General features: G+C 39.4%; 1 protein-coding gene across 13 annotated transcripts in view; it reads right to left on the minus strand.

The window, feature by feature from the left end:
- Positions 1-5,100: 5,100 nt before the first annotated feature.
- Positions 5,101-26,651, minus strand: part of CCDC148 (coiled-coil domain containing 148) — a 227,982-nt gene continuing 206,431 nt past the window's right edge. For all 13 annotated transcript variants that reach the window (XM_046657860.1, XM_046657854.1, XM_046657865.1 and 10 more), the window contains 3 exons: positions 12,223-12,340; positions 9,660-9,800; positions 5,101-5,884 (listed from right to left, as the gene is read on the minus strand). In XM_046657860.1, the coding sequence (XP_046513816.1) occupies positions 5,738-5,884; positions 9,660-9,800; positions 12,223-12,340 (406 nt within the window). In that variant the 3' untranslated portion in view covers positions 5,101-5,737. The remainder of the gene's footprint in view (positions 5,885-9,659; positions 9,801-12,222; positions 12,341-26,651) is intronic.

Below are 26,651 nucleotides of genomic sequence, written 5' to 3' on the forward strand. Positions count from 1 at the left end.
GGCTCATTCCAGATCAGGAAAATAAATGTTCAAAATGAGCCTGGAACATCTTGTCATGCCAGATAACAAATGAGACAGATTTCCAAAGATGGCTATAATAATATCTCCCATTTCACATACTCTTCTGGAGTGTGACCTTGCCATTGCTGTACCCCATCAAGAAGTGGAGTTTATTTCTCAACCCTCTTGATTGCTTTGATGAATAGAATATGGAGGAAGAGATACCATGCTAGTTCCAGCAGTAGATCTTAACTGATCTGGCACCTTGCACCTTCTGCCTCTTAGAATGTTTGCTCTTGAAAAGTTGTATCTTGAAACCCAGCCACCATTCTATGAAAAGGCCAAGCTCTACAGAGAAGTCACATGTAGGTGGTCCAGTTGGCAACTTCAGCTGAGCTCCCAGCCAACAAACAGCATCAACTGCCAGCCATGGAAGTGAGTCTTCTTGGTTATCCAGCCAAGTTGAGCCTACAGATGACCGTAGCTCCAACTAGTATTTGACTGCAAGCACCTAAAAGACCCTGTGGTAGACCAAAAAATATTCATTTCTCTAATCCCTAGAACCTGTGAACACGTTATTTTACATGGCAAAGGGGTATTAAGGTTGTTTATGGAATTAACGTTGCTCACCAGCTGATCTTAAAATAGGAAGAACATCCTGGATTATTAGTGCAGGCCCAATTTCATCACAAGAATCCTTAACAGTGGAAAGGGAGGCAGATGAGGAGTATGGAGTGATGCAATGTGAGAAGAACTAGACTTGCCATTGCTGGTTTTGAAGACAAAAAATGGGGCCATGGGCCAACGAATGTGGGCAGCCTCTAGCAGCTGGAAAAGGCAAGGAAACAGATTCTCTTCCACCAGAGTCCGCAGACAGGAATGCAGCCCTGTCAGCATCTTGATTTTAGCCCAACAAGACCTAATTCAGACTTACGACCTTCAGAACAATAAAATAATAAATTTGTACTGTTTAAGCCACTAAGTTTGTAGTAATTTGTTACAGGAGTAATATAAAATTAATATAAATTCCAAGCTAGAACCATACAGTAAAACTCAGTCAACACACAGAAACATGAGAGGTATTAAAACATTGCAGTCTCGAACTACCAAGTTTTGTTAAAAAGCATAGATAACTGGAATAGTAAGGACGTTATCAAGTCTACCATATTGTCTTAAAAGAACTCAGGAGCCAAACTGAAGAACTTCCATTGGGCAAGAAGATCATCTGAGCATTGATAAGGATAATACTTCAATAGATCGAAAAGTCAAATATATTTAAATTCACGACTACGTAAAGATACTACAAAACTAATCACCTTTGAAGTATGTTAGAAAACCAACTCATTATTTTGAAAACTGATTTAAGTTAAGCAAAGAAAAAGACTCACATATTTAGCTTATACCACCAAATACTAGAAGAGAGAAATTTTTCTTTATATAAGGCTTTCCAGCTAATAAAAGGAGTGATTGAGTTATGGTATTTCTACTACACAATCCATAACCAATTAATGGATCTAGGTATTGAGAATTAGTGGAAGCTAAAATTTCAGAAAAAAAGTTCAAGCAGGTAATGTATGTATCCTGATGAGAGAACACAACACCACAATTAAGGCATCTTGAAAAAAAAAAGACCCTGAATCTGATAAAGCCTCTAAACTCAACTATCGATTTACAGCAAACACAAAGACCAGAGGGCAGAGGAACAATGAAACTACACCAAGAGGGTACAGTCAGCAAAATCCAACACAGCAAATTCTGCACGTTTATTTATTCAACAAATAAACAAATAATATTTTAATAAACAAATTTCAAGGGAGGAAAAAGGATAGAGGAGGAGCCCTGTAGATCAAAAGACAGTCAAAAGATCTAATTTAAAAGCTAAAATGAAAGTACAGTGTGTAAGGATCTTCCCTTGGGTGATTTAACAACAAAGATGGAGCTGAAAGGTCCAATCCCAGGGCTCTCCAACGCTTAGAGATGGATAGAAATGAAGGAGTCAGCAAAGGAGATGAAGGAGCATCTAAAGAAGCAGGAGGTAAAGCAGGTCGGTGTCGTAGAAGCCAGGAGAAGAGCATGTTCTAAATGAGGCAGATGTCAACTCAGTTACACGCTGCTAGGAAGTCAGTAAGACGAAGACTGAAAGTGGTCGCCAAGTTTGTGAGCAGAGTTCCTCGGTGACCTTGCTGAGAGCAGCATCAGGGAGCATGAGGGTAAAGCTAAATCAGAGTGAATGACAGTGACTGGGAAGGGAGAAGAGGAGACATCGAACATCTATCTACAGGCAACTCTTTCCAGAAGTTTACCTGAGAAGAGGAGCAGAGAAATAGCCTGGTAGCTAGAGAAGAATGAGGGGCTAAGGGAGATTGATTTTTAAAGTGGATTTATTCAAGTATTTGTGTATGCTGAGGAAGAGCTTGAAGATACAAGAGAGAAAGAGCATATCGAAAACTAAGAAATTCTTGTGGAGTTGAGAGCATGAAACCCAAAACACACACGGAAGGATTGGTGTTTGAGAGACAGAGAGTTGCTCCTTCTGCTAGAGGAAACAGAGGGTAAGTGCAGACTTGGGTGTATTTGCAGATTTGGTAGTGGGGACAAAAAGGACTTCCCACCTTACAAGAATTACATTCTTTCCATTCAGTTTGAGATGCACCCATCATCCTCAGAGACGTGGAGTTGAATCAGGCTATACCATTTATTAACCATGGGACTGAGGATAGTGGTTTCCAGTTTTTCTGGATCATTACCCATTAAGAAATACAATTTTGTTGTGACCCACTATACACATACAAATGGATAAGTGAAATCAAATTTCACAGCACAGTGCTTATTCCTATTAGGTACATACTCTCTTCTTTCTTTTTTTACGCCTACCTGACGAACTAGCCTGGCAAGAGCCTAAGTGAAGCAGAGCACAGGGCTGGGGGGAGGAAAATAAGGGGGAGCCTATCCTATGCAGGGTAAATATGACTCACAAGCAAGGACTGCCCTTGCTACCTCAGAAACTCCTGTAAATTAGACATATTAAATCAGAAACTAGCTAAAACGTTTATTTCTAATGCACTCATCCTAAGACATTATACTTTTAATAATTTGCTTTCTTAATATTCTTTTTTCAGTTTATTGGGAATTTATGGCATTGACATATAATAGTATATAAAACACTGATGTACACTTTAAAGAATAATTAGAAACATCCTATAATCACTGCCCTAGTTAGGCAATAAAGCATTTCCATTAAGTTGGAAGCCCCTGCCCCCATCTCCCTCCCTGTCCCCAAGAGGTAATCATTACCTCGATTTTAGTGTTAATCATTTTCTTGTTTTCCTCTATTGTTTCGCCTTGCATGTATGCATCCCTAAACATTATAAGTTAGTTTGGCCTATTTTTGTGCTTCAGATAAATGAAATACAACACAGTATTTATACCTTTGCTTCTAGCTCCTTTCACTAAATATTATGTCTATGTTGATTTTTTTTCACTTTCATTGCTATATGCAATTCCGTATATGAATTACCACAATTTTTATCTCCTTCCTACTGTTGATGAACATTTGGCTTGTTTTCATTTGGAATCCCACTCTATGTCTCCTTACATGAGGATGCAGGGGCTTCTCAAGGGCATATATCTAGGAGTAGGATTGCTGGACCAAAGTGTCTGAACACTTTCAACTTTACCAAATAAGTCCAAACTTTTCCAGCCAACACTCCCACCACCAGTGAGTGCTTCCCATTGTTCTGTATCAACATTACTTGGTATTTTTAGATTTCTTGGTATGGTTGCCAATCTGGTGGGTGTGTATTGATATTTCATTGGGGGTTTTAATTGGTATTTCCATCTTTTCATGTTTATTTGCCATTTGGAATTCAGATTTATTTTGTTTCCTTTGAAAAATGCTGGTCAGGACTCACTAAATTCAATGACTTACACTGAATTTAATGATTTAATGACTTACATTTTGAAAAACAACTGATCTAGGTCATATTATTTTACCTTTCAGAGCCTATTTCCTTATCTATAATAGAGGGATGACAATTTCATAAGGTTGTTATGATGGTCAAATAAGATATTATATGTAAAGCACATACATGGCACTGAGCACACAGTTTGTGCTCATTGAATAGCTAACTATTATTAGTACTATTTTTAAAAAGAAAGAAAATCAATAAGGTTTGAGTCTGGGCATAACCAACAGCTAGGCTGCTGCCCAAATCTCAACTAATGTTTTCATCATAACCACAACTCTCTGCAGTTCTCAAATGGCAGCACTACCTCCTGCTGTGCATCATCAACTACTTGTCTTGACTGTTGGGAAAGCGTGAAAGGGATGATATTCAGTCGGAATTTGAGTGAGATCTCCTGGATATCAGTGCGGATGCTGATGTTGGGAAGGACCGGTGCACTCTGAGCAGCATCAGTGTCTTGCCACTTAGAGAGGACGTGCTCTGACAGAGCAGGATTTTCATGTCTTATGGTCTCAGGCTTCATGTCAAGTAAATTGAGAGCCCATAAAAGAGCCTGTGACCCTGGGAGACACCCTCAAGATAGATGCTAATGCTCACTACTCCCTGAATCTTGTTAAAGACTCCTTCCTCCTCTTCTGTTATGAGATATTGTGATGATGGGACAGACTGAACTGGGAGGGTATTATAATGAACTTTGGAATACAGATAAGGGGTTCTGCCCATAGAATCTTTTCTAAAGGTTTACTCTGATGAGCTGGGCTTCTTGCATTCTTTGTTCCCATCATGTTGGGAACGATCATAAAGCCAAAGATTCTATCAGTCAGACCGGTCTTTGTCTTTTTTTGCATTACTTCAGTAACTGTATGGAGACTGCAACCTCTGAGCTGGAGGTGGGTGGGAAATGGCAGGGAGCTGGAATGGAGAGACAAAGGGGGTTAATCTTCTTAACAGGAACAATGGCAACTTTCAACGACACTGAGCTGCTATTCTGATTAAATGACCACTTTTTAGAAATAGCAAAAACTTTATGCTTGAGTTTTATTTGAAACACTTTCTTTCTACAAAACTATCTAGATATTTAATAGATAACGTGGAACTGTTGATAGCGTTCTAAATATTATAAATTTTAAAAGTCCTCCTAAACAACCACAAAAATACATTTTTTCTAAGCCAGAATAGATATTGCCATGCTTGAAATGCAATTTCTAGTTTCTAATTTATTCTTATGTGCTAATTTGCAAAATGAAATTGTTTGGATGATTGGTTTGCAGTAAACATGGTGTACAAAATTGGTTTCTAAATTTAGAGAAAGGTTGAGTCTCCTCTTATAATAATCAAGAAATAATAGAAGTATTAATGATAATGAAGCTTCCATAATTAAAAAGTCAAATTCTGAAATAACACGCAGAAATGAATGCTAGCAGGTAGGAGCAACAGAAATTATAATTCTCACAAATGGTTATTTTGAGCTCTTTTCATGGGATAACGCAACCTCCAAAACACTATTTACTAAATGATAATATATGTACTATACATGTCATAATTAAGTTCCACAGTCTTGGAGAATTTAGTACTATTAAATATAACAAAGATATTGAAAATAGTGCATAAAATTCTAAGACTCAAAAGAAAGGCAAAGTTGTTTTAATTGATGCTATGATTTCTATGTCAGATATTGTAAAGAATTTTAGAAAGTAGTAATTATTGTTATCCATACAAATGTAGTCAAAGAAAAAATCCTGTTTGTGTATAATAGGATTTGAGGATGAGCTCTAGATTTTAAATATGGTAGACTCCATGTCCTTTCTTGGGGGTTTTTGAGGATTGATTTTTGGTAATATCTCTTTGGCGTAAAATGTTTTATGAAGTCCAGCTTCTCGAAGTGCTAACTCAAAACGAAGTCTAGGGTCAGAAATTATCTGTAGAAATAAAATACAATTTAAATAAATAGCAATTCATTGAACTAAAGTAAATTTTATCAATTAGTTCCATATTTCCCCAAGCTATATAATTTGTTTTTGCTGGGTAGATGACTAGATGACAATGAACTCTTTTTATACAGAGTCTATATTCCGGTTATTTTTACTGAAAGTGTCCAAACCTTTTTGACACTATCACTTTTCAGTATATCAGTGGTTTCCAAATAAGATGTATAGAATATTGTATACTACATTAGTCAAAACACAACACATTAAAATTATTAAAAGAGTGAAAGAAGCTTACTTTCAGTCCCATCATTGATACATTATTTATCAATAGCTGGAATTATAAAATATAGACAATCATTGGTTAAAATAAAGTAAATCTCAACTACAATCTTGTGCATCTGTCTTTAAACAGACATTTTAATTTCTCCATCATTTGGCAATATGTAAATTAAGTTTAAACACATGGTCACCACTTGAAAAACAAAATCAATAGAACTTTTCTTCCAAGGATAGATTTCTATTTCAAGCAGAACTAGAAAGAATCCCCATCAATTTGATTCTAAGTGGGAATAGACATATGAGTAGTTCAATTTCTGTTTTCATTTATAGCTGATTGGAATTTATTCCTCCTTCTATGAATATTAAATATCAACAGACCCTGTTGGCAATGATAAGAAGGTGGCCACATATGTATTTCAGCTAATGAAGCATTTCACATGGACTTGAAGTCCCTCTAGAGGATGGGATAACACGCTGTTGAAAGCAGCCCCTCCTTCAAGGAGCTCTTAACCTAACAGAGGTAATAAGAATGTACACAGATAACTACAGTTCATGGCAACATGTGACAGATGCTCCAAGAGTAGCAGAACACAGAGGAACAGCTCCTGGTGCCAGGGAAACTCGGATGGTCTCAGGTAAGAAGGAGCCCTTGAGCTAACTGTAAGGTCCAACTTATTCTTCTGTAAAGCAGAGCGAGGAGGAAGAGAGATGGAGCAAGGAAGGAAGGCACATGCAAACTCAGAGGTGAAATAGGTCAATCTGGGATCAGGGTAGTTTGGGTAGAGTCCTGGGGAACACTGGGACTTCCAAGACTGGAACTTGAACTCCAAAGGCTTGAAGGCCAAGGAGTCTGGGGAGCTCCTGAGATTGTTTGTTTCTGCATTTAGCAGGGAAGTAACGTAATCATTGTCACTTCATAAGAAAATGGATCTGATTGTAAGTTCAGGGTAAATTAAGGTGGCAGGGGAAGAAGAGATGGAGGCAGGGAGAGTGGTTAGGAGTCTACCACAATTGTCTAGACATGAAGTAATAAATGCCTAAACTTGGCTGGCAGTAAGAAAGAGAGAACTGTCAGAAACACTATGAGGGAAGAATCAACAGAACTTGGCAACGGATCAGATACAGGGACTGGGGCCATGGCGCGTATGAGTCAAGAATAACAGAGATTTGTGTCTGAGAAGCAACATAGCTGAGCCTTAGCCCCAGGTTTCTGCTCTCTGCTGCTCCAATGCGGTCTCCCTTGTCACTCTCAACCACTTCCAAGGATTCAGGCCCCACCTGCATGCTGTTGGCCCCCTAATTATCTCCAGGATTCACCTCTCTTCTCAGCTCCAGGACTGTGAGGTTTAAAACGGTTTCATTATTCTAATTTTTTAAATAGATATCAAGTGAAGTGGAGATCTCCCTTGCGTGCTGACCTCCACATCCCCAATCCTCCTCCCCAGAGGCAGCCAATGGGTTTCTTGTAAATGTGTACTAGACTTCTTAACCCTAAACATGACAGAAACAAAGCAATTTCTCTCCCTAAGTCTGTTTTTTCTTCTTTATTCCTATATGATTAATGGCAGCCCCACCTAATGACTATAATTTACTGAATTACTACTAGATGCCAGGCAATATTCTGGGCAGTTGACATTTTTTATCCTAATCCTCACAAGAACTTTGCAAATTATTATTTTACAGATAAAGAAAAGAAGACATAAAGATGTTAATAGCTTACACAAGTTCACACAGCCTGTAAATAGTGGATGTAGATTTGAATTCAAAATGCAGGCTTTTCTCAGGATCACTTGCTACCTAGCCTAGAATTCTCCTCACTTTCATTCTCCCGTCCTCCTCTCAGCCAGAGCCATTCATGCCCCTGCCTCCACTTCTATTAGGGCTCTGCCATCTTAAAAAGATCTGACCATTCCCCACACCCCTCCCAATTTTCCATTTAGGACATTTTACTAAAACATAAATCTGATTATATGATTGACCTGCTTCGAAGTCTTATCTCTGCTCAAAAGATAAAGGTCAAATGTCTCAGCAAGTAAGACCTACTATATTTTTCAGTCTGACCCTAGCGATGTTTTCAGTCTCATCTCCCAGCACCCACCCTTGTCAGGGACCTTACACTCAAGACACCAGAGTAAGGTGTCTTCACTAGAAAGGGCCTCTTTCCACCCTCTTCTGCTTGGTGAAAGCTGTATCTCCTCAGCCCAGGTACCTGAGAGCTTTCCAGCTTTGCAGGCCCCAGCTGCCCTCCCCAATTTGGCTTCTGAAGACACCCTTGCTTCCTTATAGTTAATCCCTCTCCCTACGCCCACCCCTTTCCCCTGACCTATTTTTTTGTTTTTAGCTTAAATTATCTGGAATGAATTTTGTTACTGCTGCCAAAAATCCTGGACAAACAGGTAGTTTCGTTTCCTCTTTGACATGTTCTCTGAGGTCGTCAGTCACAGGTAAGCGTTCATTCCCTTCCTCATGCCTCTGCAGCCCTCACACCTCCACTGTGGAGGTGATCCCCCCCCCCCCCCCCCGAGGGGCATTATTCCCATACACGCTACTCTCCCTCCCAACCCAGCTCCCTGCTCACTTCCTCCAAACAGGACGAGTCTACCTTGTTCTTGTTTACAGGACAAATCTATCTTGTCTTCCACGCAGACGGGTACTATAGCTGCACAGTGCCAGAGGGAGTAAATGTCCCATAAATATTTCTCCAATTAATAAACAAATTGTTCATCCTTTTACTCCCTAGCAAAGTATGCAGCACACAGTAGTGGCACACGTGATTTATCTGTCAGTGGGTCAACGGATGGGGTTTCCTGCTTTTTAAATAATGAAATAAGAATTTAGCTTCTCTCCTTAGGTTTGTAAAATTAACCACCACTTTCTCCCTTAATTTCGGTGATATCCTTTCATTCATCTGTCCTTCTTTCCCAGTTCCATGCATCTATCTAAAAAATCTTTTTAAAACCCCTTCTCAGTTATAGGAACAGACTAAGATGAATCAGAAGTTCCTAGAAATGGTTAAATGACCCCTTAATACTTTTTCCACAGAAAATGTTTTATTTTATCATTAGCTCTGATGCATTATCTTCTGTTCGTTTTCATTTCTGAAAGCTTCCCTCTGCTGTGTCTTATCAGAATCCTGAGTTGTTTCTTTAATAGGATTTATGTTATGAATTCAAACAAATTCTGAATATAATAGAGAAATATTTCAACAATAAAATACAACATTAATGCAGCTTTAAAGTAAAATTTTGTATAATTTTCAATGACAGATTTATAACATTTCAGACAAACTGTTCTATGGTCACCTATCAATGATTCTATAATATTAAGAATTATGCAGTAATGTGCTATCATTTAGAAGCAAAAATTATGCTAATATGCATTGTATTCAGTTGTAAGTATTGAAAATATTTATGTAACCTAAAACACTTCTACAGTTCTTCTTATCATAAGCATGGCTTTGGCATCAATCACGCTAATTCTCATTTACCTGCTGTTCATTGTATGTATTCAATGTGAAAAGTGGCCTTTGAAGAGTAAATTCTTCTTCAATTCCAATACCCATCTTTGCTTTTGATGCCATTGTATCTGACATCATTCTAACAGGGTCAAATTGAGCGACAATAGCAACCTAAAAGAAGAAAAAGCACGGCTACTTGGAACAAGATACAAGCTAAATACTTCTGGGTAACAATAATGTTTAATGTCCATTAAAGTTAAGAAATTTTATTAAACATAAAACCTAAGAATGAGGGCAGAAACAATATTAAACCAGGGCAGTCCTAGAGATCCACAAAGGAGTTAATGGTTTAAAAACAAAACATAACATTAAAAAGCCGTGATACATAATTGTTTGCTAATGATTGAATAATTACACTTATGATTAAATTTAGATAAAAATTTATCTTTCTTCGGGCCAGCCCTGCTGGCCTGGTGGTTAAGTTTGGTATGCTCTGCTTCAGCAGCTAGGGTTTGGTTCCCAGGCGCAGACCTACACCACTTGTCTGTCAGTGGCCATGCTGTGGTGGTGGCTCACATACCAAAGAGGAAGACTGGCAGCAGATATTAACCCAGGGCAAATCTTCCTCAGGAAAAAAAAATTATCTTTCTGATACAAAATCATAGGAAATCTCATACAGAAAAATCTGCATATTCAATCACTTTGAAAGTAACCAAAAGTAAAAAACATTAATTTTTAACCACTATCGATCTATGGCCATGCTAACAACCCCATGAAGCTTTCTAGAAAGCTTAATCTGGTTAATCTGAATCTAGGACATATCATTTGGGGGTAAAGTTGAGTGTGTTGGCATTATTGGGTAAGGTGGGTGAATTTCCATTGTACAAGGCAACAGTCCAGGGACTGTTATAAACCATTGTTCCCCCTTCTACTGAAAAACTGCAGAGTCATTTTAACCCAAATGCCCTTGTCCTTTGTGACAAGTGAAATCATTCAAACCTGAATCCTAATGAAAAGCCACTAATTTTGTAAATTATATGCACCATTAGTAACACCTGCCTGTTAATTCCTAAAGTCAAGAATTAGCATTTAAAAAATGGCATTTTAATGCCATTTTGAAACTAGAATGACATGACTGGGGTTTGAACATACTTTAATTATTATAGGTTTCCTAGCCAAAATGTCTTATACCATAGTTCTAAACACTGGTTACAGATAAAGGGCACAGATATTTCCTCTTTCAAAGGGTTCACAGATAGAAAGAATTCTAATCATATGGACTCTGTAGTTATCAAAGTTATATTTTGAACAAGAATGTGTTTAGCAATTGTGACGTTGTTTTTTCCCCATAAAACTATGGTACATAATTATTTGCTAATGATTGAATAATTTAAGTTATGTTGATCTAGAATGACCAGGACTTATATTCCTATGCTTTGAATTTATTTCTATAATTTTATCAAAGATGATGATATAATAGTTGTATGGATTTACATTTCCTCTATATTATCTCATTTAACTAGACTTCCTTGCTTTGACTCTAGTCTGACATTTACTAGCTGTGTGACTTTGGGGAACCTCTGTGCCTCCTCAGTTTTCTCTTCTATAAAAGAGGAATATTAATAATAACCACATCATAGGGTTGTTGTAAAGATTATATGAGGTAAAACCTAACAGCATTTAGAACAGGGCTTTATACTTAGTAAATATTCAAAGACTGTGAACACACATTACTACAGACCCATGAGGCAGGTACTATTATTATTATTCCCATTTATAAGAGGAGCAAATGAAGCTCAGGGAGGTTAAGTAAAAGATTTGAGTTTCCTCTGTCAGGAAGTAGTGAACCAGGTTGTATCAGGTTTGAAGGATACCAGAGGCCAAGGTCTTATCCAAGAGTCTCTGTCTCCTCCACTGGCATAGAAGAGAAACCACACAGTCATTTCGGATCAGCTGGGAAAGGGTGTCAGTGACAACTTCAGAGCTTATGAGTTGAGCTAATCACTTGCAGGTTTAAAAACTGAAAAACGACCAAGTAAAACTGTTTTATCACATTTCCCAAGTTCTTAAATTCCTGCTCTTGCCATCTACTGTCAAGTTTCCAAACCTTTGCCTACTTTTACTAGGCAAAGCAATGGGAGGCTTTTGTTTCTCCACAAAAATTGTATTAAAAGTGGTCTCTAACATGTTTGTTGACTGTGGGACACTTCCAACCAGAGGTTCCTACCCCAAAGAGGATTATCTTGCTCAAGCCTCACCAGGTTTTTTGAGGAGAGTAAAATCCTCCTTGATGCAGAGTTTCACCACTGTAAATGGATACTATTCAGCTAATAAACTAGAGGTAATATGGATGCATTTAAATCTTGGGAGAGCTTTTTAAAAGGTGCTGATAAAGTTCTTTTAATATACTAAGAAACTGGAAATGGTTCAACATAAATCTTACTGCTCCCAGGAATGAAGATCAGTGTCCCAATTTGGAAAAGTTACATTTTATATAGCAGATGTCGTGAACTAAGCCCTAGTAATAATGTTATTAAGAGCACTTAGAGACATTTTTTTAAACCACCCATGAAAATTTCTAAATTAAAAACACCTGTTTCCTGAGGGCTTCTAGCCGCCTCTGTCTCTCTTCTTCTTCGTGTGCTTCTTGAAGGGCCACTTCTTTTTTCTCCATCAAACGCTTTTCCAATAATTCTTGTCTATATTTAACCCTTTAAAAATAATGCACAGGGAGGTTGGGAAAACATCATAATCTTGGAGATTATATAGATAGGAGCATAGGGGCAGAAGGCATCTCAGAGGTGACATCGCTGTCATGTTTTGTTTTTACGTGCTTTTGGTTGATTTCTCATGTCCAAATAATAAAAGACACCTGTATAAAATGCAATTTACAATAATTATAATAACAAACAGAGAACTGCAGGTCAGGGGGCAGGATAACATGGGGTAAAATCCAATCCATCTTTTTCTTCTTTGAACCCATTGTATTAACTCTCAAACCGTCCATCGGCTGCCACAGCTGCAGCTAAGCCACTCCAACAGATGACAGTGTCACTAGTAAGTGAGCTTTTATAGCAGACTTCTGATGAGGTTTTAACACAATTTGAGATGTTCAAAAAGCTATATTGCTGATTAAACATATATACTTTTAGAAAAAATAGCAAATAAAACACTATAATAATATTCTCAAATTATCTCAATTACTAGAATTTAAACCAAACTTTATCCACATTGTCACTCATTTTGTCAAGAATGCCCTTTCTGGGTGTGTGTGTGTGTGTGTGTGTGTGTGTGAAGAAACTTTAAAAATTGCACTTTGACTGTAGATGGCAGCAAAAACATGCCTTTCCCTTAGCATTAGGTTTCCACCCCCCTTAAATCAGCAGATATCAAGACAGGGCACATTTTAATACCCCCAAGCTCATTTGGCCCTCCTCTGCTGCCTTTTTTGGGCAGCCTCCCTTATCATATTCTTGCCCAAGCAATTCCTCTATTGAATTATAGAGACGAGATTATGTTTTCCAAAAAAGTAGGCACCTGGGTTCTCAAGAGAATATGAGGCCAGTGCCTCTGTCTTCCATCAGTGACGGTTTAGATTGGACTTTCTTTATGACATTGGTCACAAATGTGTTTTGCCTTTAGCATGCACACCTGCATTTTCTTTGGCTGTGCCTTCACTAGACCATTTTTATTTCTGAATTCTGACATTTACTGAGGGGTTCGCTCTGTATTAGCTCTGTGTAAGTGCCTTACATGTTTTAGCTCATTTAGACTTCACAACAAGCCTGTGTTGGGGTACTGTTATCGATCCCATTTTAAAGATGAAGAAGTGGAGGCACAGACAGGTGATGTAACTTGTCTAAGTTCTCATGCCCAGGAAGAGACAGAGCCAGAGAGCAAAGCTAGGCAGTCTGGCCCCAGGGCCCATGCCTACCCCTCACCCTCCCACGCCCGTGCAATAACCACTGGGCTCTTCCCTCTTCTCCCCTTGATCACTCCACTCACTTCACAGACTTATGAATACTACTGTGTGCCAAACTCTGTGCTAGATATTGTGAGCACACTGAAAAAAAGACTGTCTTTAAGAAGTCTATAGTTTAACAGAGACAAAAAGACAAGAGTAAGAAGTAAACGAGTTTTATGGTGCCTTCAGAGAGGTATAAATAAGGTCTACTGAGAATGTGCAGGAGAATGTGCAGAAAGGTGAGAGAACTACTTGCCGGGCTGTGGGAAGACTGGTAGGCCTGAGCAAGAGCTTAGGGAGGAGGCAGCATCTCAGCTGGGTCTCGAGGATTAGGTTTGGAGAGGCAAGAAGGCAGGACGGCTGAGGGGAGGCTGGCCTTCCTGGCAGAGAGAGCCAGGATGGGGTGATTCAATGGAGGCACTCACACTCAGGTTCATATAAGTGCAGGGGTGGCATCTGAGAGTGGGGGACTTCTTAAATTTTGGCCCCTGGGCACGTCGCTTGCCTCACCTAGTCACAGCCCTGAGAAGGGAAGAGTTCAGAGTGGTTAGAACAGAGTGAGTGAATTGCCGACGAGAGAGAGAGAAGCCCAGGGAAGTAGTTGCAGGCTGAGCCTGGCGGTCACACGGTCCCCTCAGGAAGATCTGCTCCTGGGGAGGAGAACTCTTTAAAACTGGGTTGCTCCTACGCCAGCCCCAGTGGCCTAGTGGTGAAGTTTGGTGCACTTTGCTTCAGCAGCCCAGGTTCTGTCCCCAGGTGCAGACGTACACCACTTGTCTATCAGTGGCCATGCCGTGATGGATGGCTCACATACAAAATAGAGGAAGACTAGCAACAGATGTTAGCTCAGGGTAAATCTTCCTCAGCAAGAAAAAAAAAATGAGTTGCTCCTGAGGCTCCTATTGAAGAAGAAGCACAAGGAGAGGAAAGGAGGGAAGGATACAGCAGATCTTCGTGGAAGACAAAACCCCGAATGGGATTTAGAAGGAAAATCCCAAACTCCTTTGATGGTCATGGATGTCCTCCCCATCATCTCCCATAAGAGGACTCAGTAGAGTCAGACACACAGATGAAAGAGCCCTTGGACCAGATTGTTCCCTTTTTCCCAAGCCTCTGTGTCATGGAAAGCAGTATTTCTCATTCTCTCCACTTTCACTAAGGCATGACACAACCTCCCTAATGAGGTTCTACTCAATTTAAGCACTGAATACAAGCTAAGTGAACTACTGTGCAGGTTCAATTAAAAGATATCCTGGGATTTGACAATTACCATATGCTAATTCTCAGAACCTTTGGAAAGTTTCTCTTCCTTTGGGATATATAGGTTGCTTTGTCTGCAACAAAGTTTTGTCTGCTTTGTGGGAAAGTAATAGCTGTTCCAGTTAGGGAAGCTTGACTAGTGAGAAGGAAATTGTAAATGAGCGTAAAGCATTTGTACCTGTGTGATAAAGAAGGCTGGCTTGTGCATTTCTTTGAGACTCTTTCAGTCATTTAACAAATATTTATTGAGCACCTGCTATGCATCAATCATTGTGCTGGAGATAAAATTTGAACACAGGAGACAAGCTCCTGTCCTCACAGCACTGACAATCTAATGGGGATACAAAGACAGGCAATTATGACACAGGGTGGCTCTTGCTTTGATGGGACAATAGGGCAGAGGCCATGGGAGAAGCACCTTTGCCAGACTTGGGACATTCAGAGGAGCACTAAAGAGGAAGTGCTCTGAATTTCAGATCCGAAAAAGGAGCAGGAATTCACCAGAGGGAGAGAGAATAGAAAGAATGTCCCAGGTGGAAAAAAATAGCGTATGAAAACCCAGAGAGGAGAGAGTCCAGTATGCTTGAAGAACTGAAAGAAACTCGGTATGACCAAAAATGAATAATGCAAAGTGGGGATGCCAAGAAGTGAGGCTGGAGAGGCAAGGAGGGCCAGATTGTGGAGTCTTTGCAAGCATGAAGGCCTTTGATCAGGAAAATGTGGTAATCTGAAAAATCACTCCTGTAATATGGAGGATGGATTTAAGGAGGCAAGACCAGAGGTATCCAGATGCAAATTGATGGTTTCCTGAACTAGGGCAGAGGGAGGGGTTCCAGAAGGAGGTAAGGAGAAGACATAGATTCAAAATCTATGTAGAAAATTGAATAAATTGTAATTGTTAGTTTATTTTATGGGAAGAGATATAGAGAGGAAGAAGTTAAGGCTCCCGTCTTGCATTGTGAATGATGGTGTCTCTCACTGAAACCGGCAACTTAGAGAAACAGGGAAGAGAAGGAACCAGGTTCAGTTTGGGTATAGACCTGCCTTCACAAGATCTAGGCTGGAGAAATAGATGGGGAATCTTTCCCAATGGCAAGGAATTGAGGCCATGGGGTAGATGATATCAATCAGGGAGAAAGTACAGAGTAAGAAGAGAAGTAGGTGGGCCTAGGATTGATTCCCAAGGAAATAATATTTAAGGCAGGGACAGCAGAAGAGGAAACTATCTAGGAGGATGAGGAGAAATGGTGCCAAAGAAGCTAAGGGAAATGGGATCAGCAATGTCAAATGCTACAGAAAGATAAATTATAATCCAAAATAATCGTTGGATTAAATAATAGGGAGTCATTGGTGATCTTGACAAGAACAGTCAGTAGAGAGGTAGCTGAAGAGAGAGTGGGGGTCAAGGAAGTAACAATGGGAGAGGAGACAACCCTTTCAGTAAGATGGATGCAAATGAGGTGGAGAGAAATGGAGTGAAGCTGGAGGAAGCATAGAGCTGATCACAGTTGCACTGGCTCCAGAGTGATAATCAATATTACTCTGACTACCCTGAGGATTTCCCTTTGGAAAATTTAAGAAAACACAGGACACATGCAAATTCTTCATTTCTACAGATGATATGGTTTAAACTCAAATAATTCACTTCAAAAGGGGAAACTCTTGATGCCTTTCTTTTCCCTCCCTGGATAGAAAAATGTCTTTGCCAAAAGAGAAGTGATGCAGAAACACCCCTGGGGGAAAGTCAGATACTCACATATTCATGGGGAAAGAAAACAGCAACACAGTCAAGTCAATCATTTGGAAAATATTCCGCATAAATACCTTTAGCCATTTGAGGTAGCAGATTTTCTCCAAATTAAACTCTTGCTATGAAAGCCAATGTCAGGAAGTGGCTAAACTCAATAGTCTTTAAGTTGTGCTCTGAATTCACAAACAGGAATCCCAGCTTCATCTCTCAGTGTTTTACTGCCTGGGTCTACAAAGGTTGAAAGTGCTGTACAAGAGGCATTTTCGTCTTCTCTTGGGGGAGGAGAAGCCTTATATTGTTCAAAAGCAACAGCTGCTGCCGAATCAGGCACAGCATTAACAATAATCTGAAAAGGATTTTATTTAAGCCTCCAGGCCTGAGTGTAGTTGAAAGGACAGGCAGCTTTCATGTAGAACTGGAGAACGGATGTATCATTGGGGACTTTTTATGTGTTTACTGTACTCTAAGAGATGAGTACACGAATGCAAATGGTTTGGAAACACCTTGAACTTTAGTTCAAATGGCCTCCCGTTGCTTCAGTGGAAATTCGGTAAGAACTGGGCAAAATATTAAGTGCAAAATCTTGACCTCCCTCCTATCTGGAACCCTGAGAAACTTCAGTCTAAAAAGAAGCTACAGCAACCATGGGGGGTAAAAAAGACTTTTGAAGATAATCGATAGCATCAGATTCTACAATTTTTTAAGAAAGCCAAGCAATAAATAAAACAGCATAAAGACGTGTCTCAATTAGGGTACTCTAACCAGTATTGAACTTTCCCCAAAACTGTGTCAGAGAAGTAATCTGCCCTACAAACTAAAGACAGTTTACAAACAAACTTGCTACTTCGAGTTTAGGTCATGTGGCTTACTCAATATTGAACAAGAAATCTTTAAACAGGCACATGTCAAACGAAGGTGCTACTGCCAGAGGTGTTTCAGCCTTCTGGGAACTCCATTTTTGGCTCACACCTACTCAGAATGTTGTTCTTCCTCCCAGGCAGAGAGAACCCCCATTAGCTATAGAGTACTCCAACAGAGAAGAAAGTCCAGATCAAAAGACAGGCAGGCCAGGAGGCGGCACCTGGCCAAAGGTGGGGGGATGGGGGATGGGCGGGGAAAAGCAGGCCCAGAGAAAAGAAGGAGAATAACATAAGGGGTGCTCACGTCGGAGGGTATAACCCCTCTAACGATATGGAGAATGAGGCTCTACTCAATGCGGATTCTGGCTAAAAGCGCGGGCAGAGGCCAATTTCTGCACATATAATGTGAGTCCTGATACAAGGCAGTGACATCCTGGTACAGATCCGCGTGGGACTAGAACAAAGAGAATTCACAGAGAATCCGGAGAACCAGGAGGCGATGAGCCCACTCCAGCCCCAAACAGTGCCTATTCTTCCAGCTCAGAGTGCTTACTGGTTTCTTTGTGAGGTGTCAGGCCAAGTTTTTATTGGAACTCAGTTTTTTAATTGATTAATTCGATGAGTCAACATATAGTTATTTAAGCACCAACTGTGTACCAATAGTGCTCAAGATACAACAATGAAAAATAAAAACCAGACAAAAAAGATCCCCGCTCTTTTAAGTCTTCCACCATTTGTGGGTTGTTACATATAAGCATGCCTCAATTAACACTCTCATAAAATGCATAACCTTGTTCTTAATAAATTATTTTTGAACTTATCACAAAGTCCTAAATTAGAGAGCCCCATCTTAATTGCTATAGAGCAATGGATCTCAACTGTGACTGTCATGAGCACCAGTGGAACTTATAAAAACTTCTAATGCCAAGGCAACATGCCAAACTAATTACATCAGAATCTGGGGGTGGGGCCCAAGCATTAGTATTTTGTTAAAAGTTCCCCCAGATGATTCTAATGTGCAGCCCAAGCTAAGAACCAACACCACCTGGCCCAGTGGTTCTCTACCTTGAGCTAACATCAGAATCACTTGGAGGGCTTGTTAAAGCACAGATTGGTCCATATAAATTATAGGATTCTTTTTTCTATTTTTGTGAAATATGTCAATGGGACTATAATAGGCTTGCATTGAACCTGTAGATTGCTTTAGGTGGTTTGAACATTTTAACTATGTTAATTCTTCTAATCCATGAGCACAGAATATCTTTCCATGTCTTGTGTCTTCTTCAATGTCCTTCAACAACGTTTTATAGTTTTCAGTGTACAAGTCTTTCACCTCCTTGGTTAAATTTATTCCTACGTATTTCATACTTTTTGTTGCAATTGTATATGGGATTGTATTCTTGATTTCTCTTTCTGCTATTTCATTGTTAGTGATAGAAATGCCACTAATTTTTGTTTCTTGATTTTTGGACCCTGCAGCTTTACTGTATTTGGTTATTATTTCCAATAGTGTTTTCGGTGGAGTCTTTAGGGTTTCCTATCTATAAAATCATGCCATCTGCAAGTAGTGACAGTTTTACTTCTTCCTTTTAAATTTGAACCCCTTTTCTTTTTCCTGTCTAATTTTTATGGCTAGGATTTCCAATACTGTGTTGAACAAGAGTGATGAAATTGGTCATCCTTGTCTTGTTAGGCAGTACACTCTTTGACATCTGTCTTAGGAGTATCTTTTTGAATATGTCTCCTCAGGCAAGGGAAACAAAAGAAAAAATAAACAAATGGAACTATATCAAACTAAAAAGCTTCTGCATAGCAGAAGAAACCATCAACAAAACGAAAAGACAACCTACCAATTAGGAGAAGATGTTTGCAAATTATATATCTGATATCCAAAATATATAAAGAACTCATACAACTCAACAACAACAACAACAAAACGCAATTATAGAATGGGCAGAAGATCTGAACAAACATTTTTTCAAAGAAGGTATACAGATGGCCAACAAGCACACGAAAAGATGTTCAATATCACTAATTACTAGGGAAATGCTAATCAAAACCACAATGAGATATCACCTCACACCCATTAAAAAGACAAGAAATAACATTTGTTGGAGAGGATGTGAAGAAAAGGGACCCCTCCCATACACTGCTGGTGGGAACGTAAAACAGTGCAGCCACTATGGAAAACAGCATGGAGCTTCCTCAAAAAGTTACAAATAGAACTACCATATGATCTAGCTATTCCAGTTCTGGGTATTTATCTAAAGAACATGAAAACACTAATTCAAAAAAATATATAAAAATATATGCACCCCTATGTTCACTGCAGCATTATTCACAGTAGCCAAGAATTGGAAACAACCTAAGTGCCCATCAACAGACGAATGGATAAAGAGATGTGGTATATGTCATACCACATACACAATACATACATACATGACAGAATACTACTCAGCTATAACAAAAGATGAAATCTTGCCTTTTGGGATAATATAGATGGATCTTGAGGGTATTACGCTAAGAAAACTAAGTTAGATGGAAAAAGCCAAATACCATATGTTTTCACTCATATGTGGAAGATAAAACAACAAAAACAGCACCAAACAAACACATAGATATGGAGAATAGATTGGTCGTTATTGGGCGGGGGAGCGTTGGGAGGGAAGAGGGCGAAAGGGGTAAAGGGACACATTTGAAAAATGACTGATTCAACTAGACTTTTGGTGATGAACACGATGTAGGCGATACATAAGTGGAAATATAATGATGTACACCTGAAATTTATGTAATGTTGTAAGCCAATGTTACCTCAATTGAAAAAGAAAAAGCACAGATTACTTAACCACCTCCACAGTTTCGGATCCAGTAGCAGTGAGGCAGGGTCCAAAAATCTAAATTTCTAACCAGTTTCCAGGTGATGCTAATTTTGTTGTTCTGGGGACCACAGTTTGAGAACTACAGCATAGATAAATATTCAGATTAGAGGAACTCTACCTGACTATTGTTATCAAGATAAAACCAAGTAAAAATTACTTCCTAGACAGGGCTTATTTCTGTTTGCACATAGTAAACATCACAGTTACATGCCTCAGGATTGATTCAAACTAGAAATACCCACTTTGGTGCTACTGACATTCAAGAGCAGAATCTTTCAAACAGACCCCCCCACCCCAATGGCCCCAGCACACATGGACGACAGTTTCTCTCAGCGACAGTGGCCCTCTCAGGCTCGAGTCAGTATTGGTGATGGGCAGTTGCAATGATGGCTGTTACGGAACCTCTTTCTTACCCTTCAGTGGACAAAACACTGGTGTATCCTGATTACAGTTGAAAACCTCAGGCTACTGGCGATATTTAGAGGATCTATTCAGTAAAATCAAAGAAGGAAGAAATAACTTGAAAGCATTTCAGCCTTGAAAAGGAGATATGAGCCACTTCCTTTGGGAATAGTTCTTATAGCTCCAAGGGGGTGGCTATTTTATCATACTGTAAGTGAAAACACATAAATGAGAGTGAAGTACATGTCCTGTTGGTTGTAATCAGTTCCAGCCTAGCCATTTGAGTTCTCTTGAGTTGCAAGTGCAGAGATAGAAACAGCTGTGAAACAAGGACTTAAACCCGGGAGTCCAGAGCTGAAGACAGGACAAGATGTGAGGAGAGAGCTACCAGAAGATCATTGCAAATATCATATTAGCCCTTTCCCCAAATTAGTGCAGAAACTCATTTCTGCCACAATTTATTTATCTTAGTCGGTTTGAACTATTCCTAACCTTTTCCATCTAGCTTTCAGTAATCCTTTTACATCCTCAGATATCCTTAAAATTTTCCTAGACTATCCCTTTCCAATAGCCTTTCAAAACTGGGGTGTAGACAATAAGAGATACATTGTCTATAGAGAATTAAAAACAATAATAAAAGCCTGTCTTTTTTTTAAAATCACCATGCACCAGAAAATCTAAACCAAATTAGTGATAAAATACTCCCTCCACTGGAGCCTACAGCCCATATCACTCCACTCTTAGCTGTTCCTTACAAAAGTTTCCTTGTTTGAAAACCAGTGCTTCCCCAGTGATACTACTTCCATTGCTTTCCTTTAAAATAGTTGAGGGAGGAGGTATTTTCCTGGCTCCCCAGCGACAATTCCAGAAAAGTTTTGCCCATTGACTTTGGGATTAGACTATCCTCTTGCTAATAGGGTTCTTGGACTCAACTACTGGCTGCCCAGGTCACTGCCCAACATTGCTAAGAGTTATTCAAAGTTCCACCCTTACAGTTCCTTGACGCCCAATGGCATTCACTTCTCCCCTGCTTCAACAGCCTACACCTTAGACCACACTTGGAGCTTAGCATCACCTAGAACTGTTCCACTGCCGAAATCTTTAACTGAGGGATTCTGTTCTGATTCCAGTGTCTAGGGTCACCACAAACACTGATAAAGGCAGTGAACTGCACAACTCTAAGGATGGATTGCCTGCCAACCTCTTATCCTTACATTCTCACTCATTTAACCTTACTCAACCTGCTACTTTAGCTTATTAAGCTCTCCATTTTTCAACAATATTTATTAATTGTGTACTATCTACCAAGCAGCCAGCCCTGGCAGTCTAGCGTTAAGATTCGGCTCTCTCACCACTGGCCCTGGTTCATTTCCTGGTCAGGGAACCACACCACCCATCTGTTGGTTGTCATACTGTGGTGGTTGTGTGTTGCCATGATGCTGAAAGCTACACCACCAGTTTTTCAAATACCAGTAGGGTCACCCATGGTGGACAGGTTTCAGCAGAGCTTCCAAACTAAACCAGACTAGGAAGAAGGACCTGTCCACCCACTTCAAAAAAAAAAAAAAAAATGGCCATGAAAACTCTAAGAATAGCAGCAGAGAATTGCCTGATACAGTGCTGGAAGGTGAGAGGATGGAGCAAAAGGAAGAGGCAAGGTTCTGCTCTGCTGTACACAGGGTCACTGAGGGTCGGAATCGACTTAACTGCACTAGCAACAACAATGTACCAGGCACCGTGCTAAATCTTCCCGATGAAGTTTACTGTCATTCTACCTCTTCTTTTTCTTCTGGGCTATGAGACACAATCAGACTTTACTTCATTCTTTTCCCAGCTTCAAATCCCTGGGTCTATCTCTTCAAAAGCGTTATCACTAGTATCCTTCAATTCTCTTGTCTTCTTTTCTTTCCACACCTGCCCTGCCAATTCGCAGTCCAATTCCTTGTTGAACCTATTACATATTTATGAGGTTGAACCTTAACTGGACATTCAACACACCTCCAGTATCATTTTATTTACCCCTAGATACTTGACAGTCTCCTTGAGTTTTTACCTCACACTTAATTCTTTCTTAGCAGAACATCTCACCTCCTACCTTTCTGAAAAGAAAAGGCCACTGAGATTCATTTCCCCAACATGCTTTGCTCACTTCCAATCTTGTCAAGGCTCATCTTCATTCATCCTTTGCTTCTTAAATTTGGGCTTTTAATCTCATAAACCTACTTGTCTTCAGGATCTTGCTCCAGAAATGAGTGTCTTCCTTTCCTGTTTCTTTAGTCTTTCTCTCTCTTCCCTCCCTCCATGGTTCTTTTTCCTCTGCAAACAAACGTCTTCAAATAGGAGAAAAAATGTATTTCTCAACTCTAACTCCCTTTTCATCTACTATCCTCTTTCTCTTTTCCCTTGACTGAAGAATTTCTTAAATAAAGAAGTCATACTTTCTGTCTTCAGTTCTTCACTTCTCATTTAGTCCAAAACCCCTGCAGTCTGGCTGCTGCCCCCTCCACTCTATGGAGACTGTTCTCCCAAATGTCACCAGAGACTCCAAATGGCAACTGCAGAGGCTTCTTTTAGAGCTCCTCCAGCTTGCCCTGTCTACAATGTCTGGTACTGATGACCACCTCCTTCTTGAAGTGTGCCTCCTATCTCGCTAACTGCTTGTCGTCCTTGTCTTTTACCGGCTTCTCCCCATCTGTCCACCCAAGGTTCCAACACGAAGCCCTTCTTTTCTCAATTTAAAAACATCTCCTGGGAAATCTGACTCCAACTACAATCCAGGCATGAATATCTGCAGCCTCCACCTTCTTCAAAGCCCTAAATCCTTTATCTTTTATTTTATATTTTCTTTATGTGATTTGAGGATTGACCTCAGTGTAACTATATTACATCGATAGTTAAATGCAGAGCTTCTGCTTTCATTGGCATCTGAGTTTGGTATAGAGTTGATATCGTTTTGTGAAAACATAGGAACAAACCTAATGACACATGCCTAAATAGAAGGTTGGAAGGCCTCCCCACATCCTCTTAGGGATGAGCCACCATGGTACCACAGGTACAATGGACAGGGCCAAGATTCTGCCTAGTCAATTAGTTTGGGTTTGCTCCAATCCAAAGACACACAATTAAGTTCCCAATGCTTAATAGCTTATAACACAGCCACAACAATTTTAGCCTGGAATATTTATAGTAGAATTAGTCAATTCAGCTTCTTAAAAATCTAAGGTAAGCACTCAGAGAATGTATCCCTTTGAGCAATACAACTTCTTGGAGCCAAGAAAATCTATTCTATTCTTAAACAACTAACTTAGCTCATAACCTATGGGATTACTAGCTATAATCATTTTATAAATTAGAAGATGTTCCAAAATATATAAAGAATTCAACAACAATAACAAAAACAACCCAATCAAAAAATGGGCAAAGGATATGAACAGACATTTTTTCAAAGATATATAGATGGTCAACAGGCATGTGAAAAGATGTTCAACATCACTAATCATTAGGGAATGCAAATCAAAACCACAATGAGATATCACCTTACACCTGTTCAAATGGCTATAATTTCCAAGTTAAAAAATAACAAATGTTGGAGAGGGTGTGGAGAAAAGAGAACTCTCATACACTGCTGTTGGGAAGGCAAACTAGTGCAGGCACTATGGAAAACAGTATGGAGATTTCTCAAAAAATGAGAAATAGAAATACCACACAACCCAGCCATCCCACTACTTGGTATTTATCCAAAGAACTTGAAATCAACAATTCAAAGAGACTTAGGCACCCCTATGTTCACTGAAGCATTATTCACAATAACCAAGACATGGAAGCAACCCAAGTGACCATCAACTGATGACTGGATAAAGAAGATGTAGTGTACATATACAATGGAATACTATTCAGCCATAAAAAGACAAAATTGTCCCATTTGCAACAACATGGATTGACCCTGAGGGTGTGATGTTAAGCAAAATAAGCCAGACAGAGAAAGACAAACACCACATGATTTCACTCATGTGTGGAAGATAAACAAACACATGGACAAAGAGAGCAGATTAGTGGTTCTCAGAGGGGAAGGTGGTTGGGGCGTGGGCAAAAGGAGTAAAGGGGCACATATATATGGTGTCTGATAAATAATATTATATGCCTGAAATTTCATAATGTTATAAACTATTATGACCTCAATAAAATAATAAAATTAAAAAAACAAATTAGGAGATGTCTTCTGAAAACAATGACTTTAATATTAGAATAGTTATTTCTTTTTTATCCTTGCTTTCTGGCAGTAATTGGATACCAGGGCCAACTGCCTGTTATGGTCAAATTTAGATTTTAATAATTAGGCCACACTGTGGTAGACATCTGTTGTTTTTTATCCTCTAGCGTCAACCTAGTAACATCAACTCCCTTCGAGCTGCCCCTCCTTATTCCGTAGAGGTTTGTTGAAGTCTTTAATCAGAGAATTCACCCTTTCCTGGTATTAGGGGTTTATATGTGACCAGAATTGGCTACTAATAGTACGTTACAAATACGACCATGATGATTAGACTTCAGTGAGCACATGACATCAGCTGAGGCAACCAGAATCTTTCCTTGGGGATTTATATATGGATAATGATGCAGAAAAGCTCTCTCTCCTCTCTGAGGTCACTAAGCTAGAATGATATAATTAAGCCAGGAGCTGCTTGTGGCCATGCCTCCTCCTCCCACCAGCTCAGACCCATGAGGAAGTCCATATCAGTACAAACAGGTACAGAGTAAAAGTGTAGAAAGAGAGTGAGAGGAACCTGAAGATGCCGTTTGAGTCCCCGAGGCAAGACCCATTCCCAGACACCCAATCGTGTGAATCAATTCACTCCGTTTTCTGCCTATGCTAGTTTGAGTTAGGTTTCTCCCAGTTGTTTCTGAGGAGTCCTGACTAATAAACATCTCTTCTATGTATAAGGGACTACTTATCTTTTTATCTTTTATAACAGGAGGGCATATACCAAGCTGTTCCAAATGTTAATCAGTTCATTTCCCAAATTGATGGCCCATGGCATGTTAATATTTCACAGGATGTTAACATGTGCACCATGAAAAATGTGGTGGGTATTCAAGCAAATTTGGGAAAAACTAACATAAACAAAGTGAAATAGATTTCTTTACAGTAGGATCTCTCAGAATATTTATTATAATATGGTGGTATGCATTATGAACCTCCAAAAGGAGGACTTAGTGTGTTTATTTCCCCAAATTAGCTGATAATAGAAACCTTTCTCAATAGAACTCACTTTGGGAAATGTTACTTGCCTTTCCATGAACAAGTAGAGATATTTAAATAAACAAATTGATGGGCATAAACACATATACACTTACTGGTTTGTATTATAGTGATTTGTTTTCATGTGTTGCTTCTGTTAGACTGCATTTCCTGAATACCCTGGCTACGTCTCAACTGCCTTTGTATCTCCAGCAACTAGCATAGTGCCTAAACCAGAAGGCATGCACCAATAAATGAAAGACAGAATGAATGGTGAATGAATTTTAAAAGTTACGGAAGGCATTCAAGTGAATTTCTTAAGTTGTAGGTGCATAACAGGACACGGGAGTTGACAAAATAAAAATTTACAAATAATTGAATATACACTTTTTCATTAATTAGTCAGTAAGTATTTCTTTGTAAGATGTTTCATCATTTGAGGAGCTGAAAGAGAAGTTGGGTCACTGGAGGACGAACCAGGTGTCTAGTTCCTTTGGACAATTGGAAAGAATGGATGCTAAAAGACAAACTCAGAAATGACATCCATGACACAGACTTTCTAGAACTATGATTTTGGAAGTGTAGCACAGGCAGGAATGACACGTTGGCTTTCAGGAGCTATTTATTATGAACAGAAATTTAAAAGGCTACCCAGATAGACCAGCATTTAT

This window comes from Equus quagga, chromosome 4 (assembly GCF_021613505.1).
Source record: "Equus quagga isolate Etosha38 chromosome 4, UCLA_HA_Equagga_1.0, whole genome shotgun sequence".
NCBI classification, from domain to species: Eukaryota; Metazoa; Chordata; class Mammalia; order Perissodactyla; family Equidae; genus Equus; species Equus quagga.